This window comes from Diplotaxodon limnothrissa, linkage group LG11 (genome assembly GCF_057381915.1).
Source record: "Diplotaxodon limnothrissa isolate DT_005_m linkage group LG11, D_limnothrissa_male_GT1.1, whole genome shotgun sequence".
In the NCBI taxonomy this organism is placed as follows: Eukaryota; Metazoa; Chordata; class Actinopteri; order Cichliformes; family Cichlidae; genus Diplotaxodon; species Diplotaxodon limnothrissa.
Window position 1 is genome coordinate 26,529,350 of NC_140606.1, and position 9,205 is coordinate 26,538,554.

General features: G+C 43.1%; 1 protein-coding gene across 1 annotated transcript; it reads right to left on the minus strand.

Annotated features, from left to right (window-relative positions):
* Window positions 1-366: 366 nt before the first annotated feature.
* Window positions 367-8,853, minus strand: slc2a3b (solute carrier family 2 member 3b). The gene is made up of 12 exons (XM_085365516.1): window positions 8,791-8,853; window positions 8,269-8,337; window positions 8,015-8,130; window positions 5,101-5,205; window positions 4,416-4,576; window positions 4,069-4,309; window positions 3,475-3,637; window positions 3,100-3,287; window positions 1,252-1,356; window positions 1,055-1,156; window positions 757-960; window positions 367-645 (listed from the first exon to the last, which is right to left on the minus strand). Exons 3-12 carry the CDS (start codon window positions 8,036-8,038, stop codon window positions 394-396), a joined length of 1,545 nt encoding a protein of 514 aa, XP_085221642.1. The 5' UTR covers window positions 8,039-8,130; window positions 8,269-8,337; window positions 8,791-8,853; the 3' UTR covers window positions 367-393.
* Between the last annotated feature and the right edge of the window lie 352 nt (window positions 8,854-9,205).

Here is a 9,205-nt window from a genome sequence, read left to right on the forward strand (position 1 = left end):
TGGGAGCTGGCACCGGAAATGTCAACAAACCTTAAATACTGGTAATTCATTTAAGTGTAGACCGTGTTTAAAGCAGGATTAAAGAGGAATTCAGTCCATTAATTAAGCATTTCTAGCTGGGAGTGATCTTTAAAAACACTCTTTCATTTTTTTAAAAAGGCACTTTAAAAGCACACATATAAAATACCAAAACTTTTTTTTTTTGCATTAGTACACTGAAATGGCTTCTTCCAAACACACACCTTTCATTATTTCTGACTTATGCAATATAACTTAATATGTAAATATAAAATAGTATATATAATAATAGAACTTTTACACTAGCTATGTGCAAGGCCCATGTTTGTCTGCTTTGTTTTGCACCAAATCTTCCTTCGTATCTTCTACAGTTTTTCATTTTGCTTCTGAAGGAAGATTCACCATGGGAACTTTTTCTGTGGGGGACATCGGTGCAGGCTCTTTGTTTTCAACCACAACTGCCTCAGGCACCGGGGAGTGGGAGGGTTTTTCCACCCTGGCGGCGAATCCCTGTGCAATGTCGTCAAAGGTCCTCCCTTTTGTCTCAGGGACTCGTAGGTAGGTGAAGATGAAGAACAGGATGAGGAGGACCATGAAGATGATGAAGACGTAAGGGCCACAAATTTCCTGGGAAAATCAGAGGGATGTTTGTTATGAGACAAACTGGAAGACGACTATTATTTGTACATGTGTGTGAATGTGAACATTTTCTGCAGGGATGATAAATGTGAAAAATACCTCCAGTCTAGGGAAACCCAGCCCCACCAGGAAGTTGGCAGTCCAGTTTGAGAAACCAGAGACGGCCATGGCTGCAGGTCGGGGCCCCTGGGAGAAGAGCTCAGCCACGATGAACCAGGGGATGGGACCTGGACCCATCTCAAAACTGGCAACAAAGCCAAACACAGCCACAATTGCCAGATAACTTAGAGATGGGGTGGTCTTCTGCTCAGAGAAAGAAACAGAGAGCATGAGGAAAAGATGTAATGCAGCAGCAATAGGCTGGCTTCTCATTTTTATTTTACAATGACGAACTCACCACTAAGGACAGGGAGATGGTCATGATCAGGGCGCAGATGGCCATTCCAGCCAGTCCAATCAGGTGCAACGTCCTGCGTCCCGCCCGTTCAACCAGGAAGAGCTGGAGTTCAAAGAAACACAATTATCAACTGACATTCAACGTAATATTTAACCTGTACTAAATTAACGAAACCACCTGCGCACTCAGACACTTACAGAGACAACAGTAAACACTGTGTTGACGACTCCAGCGCCGATGGTGGCGTAGATGGGCTCAGATACACCAGCGTTACTAAAGATGCCTGTGGAGTAGTAAAAGACCTGAAAGAGGAAATGAAGGAAAAGTCAGTTAATATTGATTCTGATTAATAAAAAGTGCTCAGAACATGATTTGATTGCACATGCATCAGTTTGTTTTAGATTTTTGGCAGATCAAAAAAAAAAAAAACAGTTGAAGTTGATGCTGCAGATTTGGAGCAAGACTTGCATTTGAGTCTAGCAACATGAAAAGAAGTGAAACAATGTGAACACTTAATTAATACTATCATATTTAGGGTATTTTTCTTTTCCATCACAACAAGACTAACAGAAAGTTTTGTCAGTTTTTTTTAATCATATTGTAAGTTTTTGTAATTATGTGTTTATTTCCGGGTCGGGGATGAGTTCCTGCCCCAAGTGGAGGAGTTCAAGTATCTCGGGGTCTTTTTCGCGAGTGATGGGAGAAGGGAGCCGGAGATCGACAGACGGATTGGGGCTGCAGCTGCAGTAATGCAGATGCTGCACCGGTCTGTCGTGGTGAAGAGGGAGCTGAGTGTAAAAGCGAAGCTCTCAATTTACCGGTCGATCTACGTCCCTACCCTCACCTATGGCCACGAGCTGTGGGTAGTGACCGAAAGAACGAGATCGCGGATACAAGCGGCAGAAATGAGCTTCCTCCGAAGGGTGGCTGGCCTCTCCCTTACAGATAGGGTGAGAAGTTCGGCCATCTGGGAGGGGCTCAGAGTAGAGCCGCTGCTGCTCCACATCGAAAGGAGCCAGCTGAGGTGGTTCGGGCATCTGACAAGGATGCCCCCTGGGCGCCTCCTGGGTGAGGTGTTCCAGGCATGTCCCACCGGGAGGAGGCCCCGGAGCACACCCAGGACACGCTGGAGAGATTATATCTCTCGGCTGGCCTGGGAACGCCTTGGTGTTCCCCCGGATAAGCTGGAGGAGGTGGCTGGGGAGAGGGAGGTCTGGGCCTCTTTGCTTAGGCTGCTGCCCCCACGACCCAGCCTCAGATAAAACGGATGAAGATGGATGGATGGATGGATGGATATGTTTATTTACTCATACATTTCTGTTTATTTTCTATTACACTCAGTTTTTTCCTCTCTCTCTCTCTCTCTTTTTTTGCCTCATCACTAACCCCTGATATATTATCTGATTCTCTTGTAACAAAATTCTCCTTTATGCTCAGCAGCTACAGTCGTCACACAGTGGCTTTAATAGTTTCTTTCCTCCTGCTGAGGCTGGAAACAAGGTTGCTGAGAGCAGTGAAAGTGCAAGGATGCAAGGCAGAGTTGAGTGGAAATTCTCCACGTGTAGTCATTTGACTATAAAAAATCTGATAAATATACGTTTTGGAACGGTTGCACAAAAAACAATACACGTAGCAGCGTGTGAAACTGCACCAGCGTCTTTCTGGTGAGTGATATGGGTTATGTTGCAGCCTTTAGCTCCAGGCTCCTTCACAGTGATTGTCAGGTCAGACACAGCAGCTGCTAATGAATTTAGTCAGCCCGGTTACATGACCTTATTAACAAAATAGCTATTAAATACCACTGTGCTTATCTTCTTCCAATCAGCCTCAAATTATTCAACTCAATCTAACATTGCCTGAAGCCAAGAAGCACATCTTCTTACGTGCTTGTCAAAAACATTTGTGCAATTTCAATGAATGCTCCTTTAAGCATTCGTGGCTAACGTTAAACATTGCTTTTCTCACATTACACTTTCTCCCAGTTTGACATGTGCTAAATATATCCCTATCACGTCGCTGTATTATAGGATGTGACGTCTACTCACAGCGTTGATGCCAGACAGCTGCTGGGAGAGCTGCAGGATAATAGCGATAATGATTGGCTGGCGATAGTTTGGCGAGCGGAACAGTTCTAAGATGGTCACTTTCTTTTCCATGGCCATCTTCATCCCTTCTTCCTTCATCTCTTGAATGTCATCATCCACGTCTTCAGTGCCACGTAGACGCACCAGAGCTACAAAAAGTAAAACAGATCAAAGAAATAGGAGGAGGAGGTAAGTATAAGTAAGAAAAAAGCAGCTCGGAGCGTTATATAACAAAGTAAAGTTTCCCACATATCATTAAAAATCAGTCAGAGTCGGTCTCACTAACCCGACGTTGCCAACTTGGTTTGTAAGTATGCAAACTGACTTAAGACTGACCTTTTCTAGCCTCCTCCTCTTGTTTGAGAACAATGAAGAGGTAGCGAGGGCTTTCAGGGCAAAAGGGCAGCATGATTGTCTGCAGTACGGCAGGCAGGATAGTCAGAGCGAGCAGGAGAGGCCACAGAGTGTCTGAGCCCAGCAAAAACTCCAGACCAAAGATCTGAGGAACACACAGCAAAAATAATGAGGGAACGAGGTGCATAAAATTGACCCATTTGAGCCAATTTACTCCTTGTATATGAAATTCTTCTCTTTCAGCTGTGAGTACACAGACACACACACACACACACACACACACACACACACACACACACACACACACACACACACACACACACACACACACACACAGGTACGTGCAGAAAAGTGTGAGCTCTCCAGTGTTTTTAGCTACACTGCCTTTTATCAGAGCAGTGTCTGTTTCCTCTTTCATTATACACACCGTTACACACGGCTTATAAAACAGGATGTGTTTCGTTTATTTATGCTCATCTAAATTTCGGTACCTGTTGAGAGTAAATGTGACCTTCTATAAAAAGGAAAAGATTATTATGTCAGTTTGCATGTTTAGTGTTGAGCGTGTTTGTGTACCTGTGCCACCAGGATGCCAATAACTACACCCAGCTGGTGCAGCGTGCCGAAGGCTCCGCGGACAGCGGTGGGAGAGATCTCGCCCACGTACATGGGCGTCAGACCCGTGCATAGACCGCAGAACACACCGATGATGAACCGGCCAATTATGACCATCTCAAAAGATTGACTCAGAGTCGCCAGTCCCATCATACCGCCACCCAGTAGAGCCAGGATGTTGTTCATCAGCATGGACTTTCGCCTGGTAGTAAGACACAAAAACAGAAGTGAAATCAGAGTCTGTATCGCACTCTCAGTAGTAGATCGTTTGGTCGCACCACCACAGTGTTTATCTTTGATTTTCTCACCTGCCAAATTTGTTAACCACTGCTCCAACAGAGAAGGACCCGATCATGCCTCCCACGCTAAAGATGGCCACAGCAAAACTCCAGACCAGAGTAATTGTCTGTGACTGAAAAGGCTCCCCGTATCGGCTCTGAGACACATTAGAGAAAAATGTCCGCAGTTTCTGAAAAAACAAACAAAAAAAGGTTGGAGTGTTAAGATTATTATTATTTCATGAAACATCAGTAAAGTCTACCAGATGTAGTGGCACTTAGGGGGTGTTTTTAACTCTTCCACATGGGGGCAGTATAACTTTTACCATCCTCATGAGAGCATACAAATGAGAGCAGACATGTAGGTCAGGGGCATCCAACTCCAGGCCTCAAGGGCCGGTGTCCTGCAGGTTTTAGATATCACCCTGGGTCGACACACCTTAATTAAATGATAATCGTGTAACTAACGATACGATAACTAATCGTAAGGCTGGTGCTCCAGTCTGCATGCCAAGGTATTCTTGGGCAATCCCTAGTTGCTCACAATTTTTAACAAGAGTGTGAAAGTAGAAAGCACTTAGAAAAAAAGTGCTTGTATGAATGTGTGTGAATGGATGAATGTGACATGTTACATAAGGCACTACATAAGAACCAGTCCAGTTATCATTTTTGAAAACGTAGGAAAAACTGTGCATGAACTCAATCAATCACACACCTGCTCGGGTGCATTGATGACGCCGGTGTTGTAGCCAAATTGTAGGGAGCCGATGACTGCTGTTGAAACGCAGTAGAGAAGGTAAGGCGTCAATTTCTTCTTGGGCTGTTGAAAGAGGAGAAAACACAGAGTTATTATCTATCGCCACAATAAATTGCAGATGAAGCCTCTCTCCAATCAGTCCCTCAGTTTGAATGTCCTCTTCTGGGCTCTACAAAGCTTTCGTTGTTTACAGTCACACTGGTAATTACAAACAATGAGCCTTTCTCCATCTGTTCTCGCTTCTTGTTTTCGCATCGCTGCATTAGTAACTGTAGGCCCGCTGCAATGCAACAAAGCACCATGATTTGTGGCTCTGAGGTATTTCCCTGATAAGTAGCTAAAGACACCCTGAGAGACTAAGTCTGAATCCTCTTGGGAGTGTTTGCTCCTGCTTGTTTCAGAATTAAAATGGGCTTAGCACATACTAACAAGCTAATACACCTCACATTAATCCCTTACACTGGCACGGTTTGCTTGAGGAGTGACATTTCCAATATGTAAAGTCATTCTGCTAAGGAGAACTGAGGTTTAAATGACGCCAAACTTCAGTCATGCTGCGTGTGGGCAGCATAAAGAGAAAATGTGACTCTCGATCCAAGTTTTGGTTTGACTTTAAAACTAACCTAACGATTACATCCTTACAGATTGTTACATAACAATCTCTAAGAACTGTTGCAAAAGCTTTCCTTCATGTCTCCGATCTAATGAGCAAATGCTAATGTCCAAACAGGCTCATTAATGAAAGGAAATCCATGTTAATCAAGTTTAATCCATCTAGTTTTGAAATCTGCTGCTTATGCAACATTAACTCGACTAAGCAGCATCCGTGAAACATTCATCAGATGGATTAGGAGCCTGTTTTGTACAGTTTGTCAAGTCAAAAACAGACACTTTTAGAAACAGTCCTGCCAAGATAAGCACACAGACTTGTCCATTTATCATACATGATATTACTGTCTGGACAGATTAAACATCTTGAAAGTTTTTGAGAACAGAGTGCCTCAATATTAGCAACATTGACTTCTAAACAGCTGCTCACAGACTGCCTCAAACAAGCTGCCCGTTTTTGCATGTGGTTAAGCCTTCTTTCAAATGCTACATTTTTACAGGAAACCAAATGCCTGTACTATCACCAAAACAGGAAAATGCTGGTGCAATGTAGTTATCTTAAACTGCCACATGACAGTACTTTATAGCACTCATATCCAGTGTGCTGTAGTTATCAAAAATATCGCATGGCTCAGAATGAAACATGCATGCAAGAGGAACTGATGAACCAAATAAAGACAGAGGGCTGATAAGTGACAATATTTCACTGAGACTGAGGCTGCACGCTGCTCTGCTTCTCACTGAGATATCACCGCTTAAAACAAGCTGAATGTACAAGTGTTAGGGAATTAGCTATTTGTGACATTCAATAATGTGTGGGGTCTGTGCGGTTGCAGTCAGTCCTGCTTTTAATGAGGACATACGTTGGTGAACTAAAGACAATTTCACAATTCATGTTAGTTCTAATTCAAACTGAGACTTTTAGATGCGAGGGAAGAAAAGGTAAAAATGTTGGAAGTGACCTCATTTTTGAGAATAACAGTGACATTAGCACTGCGTGATCTGAAGAGCAAATGTGTGTCCGATTGTGGAGGAGATGGAGGCTGAGTGTAGCGGGTGCTCCTGGGTGCATGTGTAAACGTGTGTGTTACCTAAGATGTGACTTTAAAATCACCCTTAAAAAAATCCCCTCTTACTGGGGCGTGTCCAGCTGAGCGCGGAGCATTACAAATCTTACAACCATAACGCATCTGACTCTAGGTTGTATCGACTTGTCCCGAGGCATGCGGTTGTACAGTCATGCATTCACATGTTTGTTTATGCATGTGCCATTTGTAGGTTACTAGTAACATCAGCAGCCAAGCCCACAGTGTTGCTCAATATCTATTTTTCTTTAATGACTTTGGAGTAGAATTTGCATACCAGTCCAACTTTGGTTTGCAACTAAGGATTCAGCTAAAAGAAAAAAAGAAAGCATCAGTCTGCAGCTGCTTGAACTTCGCCTTCTGAACTCGACTCTCTTAAATTCTTGTCTTGCTGCTGACTGATCTTTCCTCTCACATTAATCATTTAGTAATAAAATATTAATAAGTACATGCAGTTAGACTAGATTGAAGCCTGTCTTAAAATAATAATAAAAATCGGAAAGCAGAATTCAGCTTCCACATTCATACTATCTTGCAATTGTCTGCCCTGTCCAAGATTATGTAAAGAAAAAAGTTAGGAAATAACCATGAAAATGAAGTAACTGCAAGAAACGTCTTACAAAAGAGAAACCGCAGCTATGCTTTGCAAAATGCTATGTTCAGAGGTAGCAGGGAAGCAGGTGCATTAAGCTCATTTATATGAGCAATAACACTAACTCCTCTGTGCTGCACGTATCAAAACATTGTGCCATTGTTATAAGAAGGTTGCAGTCGAACTGCTATACCCTCATCCCACCTCTCTCCAAGTCAGGACGCAATAAAAACAAGGAACTATGACATGCTCAAGTTCAGACTTGCCAGCCAACAGTCTCGACTCCCAATCACACTCTCTTACTCATGTCCTGAAGTGCTCAACTCTCATCCACCACTCCCTAACCCAACATGGAAAAATACAGAAAACCAGCAGGTCTATTGTATAAGGCTCACTCTGACTTGCCTCACATAAACTCATCCTTTGGTGGTTTTTTGTAGTGAAACTCAGCATCCGTTCCAGCGTAACGCATGTGGCTCATTGTCAAAAAGGTTCAAATTGATTTCTGATAATGAAAATGAATGCCAATGAAAACAATACCAGCGACACTTATACGAGAGCATAAGCGAAAGACTATGATGTTCACCTTGTCATCATCCAGATGCTGCATCCTGATCTCTTCTGTTTGATGTTCGCAGAAAGGACAGCGGGAGTCTTAATTCTTTATGCGCACACCTGTGTGCAAGCAGTCAGCAGGAAAACCTAAAAAAACAATAAGCAAAGCAAACACACACATTAACATATTTTGATCAAAATCCAGAATCAGACAATCTTTATGGATCTTGAGGTTTACAAAGAAAAGAAGCCTCTTATATATATTAAGAGCTATAAAGTACATACCCCTAATGGATTCTGTTAAGGGAGAGTCTATGCGCAGGCAGTTGAGACACTTCTCGGCACTGTGTGAATCTGTCAGTTGTGATGGAGAATGTGTTAGAGCAATGACAGTAAGTCCCTCCCTCTATTTCACTCTGTTCACCCTCCACATGTTCGCTCCCCAGTTTTAAAGTTATAAAGAGTGAAAAAACTGATATAACCTCATCTTTCCCAATTAAATTACTGCCCTGCCTTATTTCTTATCCATATTTTTTTTCTTATCCATATAAAGCACAAAATAACGCATCAGTGACGTCTACAGAGAACATTATAATAACCCATGTGATGCGATGGAGCCGGAGATGATGCTGAACTGATGCCCGGATTAAAGTTAAAAATGTTTACACCCAACAGGCTATTTTAACACTTTTATACGAGCAGTATCACTAAAGAATATAACAATGAAGTCCAAGCAAAGTAAATCTCTTTACAGAACTAAATCACATAAATGAATCAGCAAAGCAAGTTTTAAAATTAAAGTTTTACCGCTTTGTTGGGTTTGTGCCAGCCTCTGTGTATCCAGTTTATAATAAACCTCGTGTCTACACCTCTTATGTATCTTCAAAATTAAGTCCGCCTTCCTATCGGGGTGTGTTTTAAAGAAACCTAGACGCGCTTGGCGGCACGTTGCCCTGTCTTACTCATTGTTGACGAAAGCACACGATGCGTAGTTTCCGATCTGGGCCGATCACTTGTTAGGAAATCGCACAGCCGAGCTTCCGCTCAGCTGCAGAGAGAGAGACAAAGGGGTGGATGGGGTCTATGTGCTCCTGACCGCGTGCGGAGCGGAGTGATGGGCGAGCAAACGGTGAAAAGAGGCTCTGTGCTGGTTCGGTCGGCCGCCCACCGAAAACAAAAGGCAGTGTGCCCAGAACTCAGATACAAAGCCCGGTCATGCAGA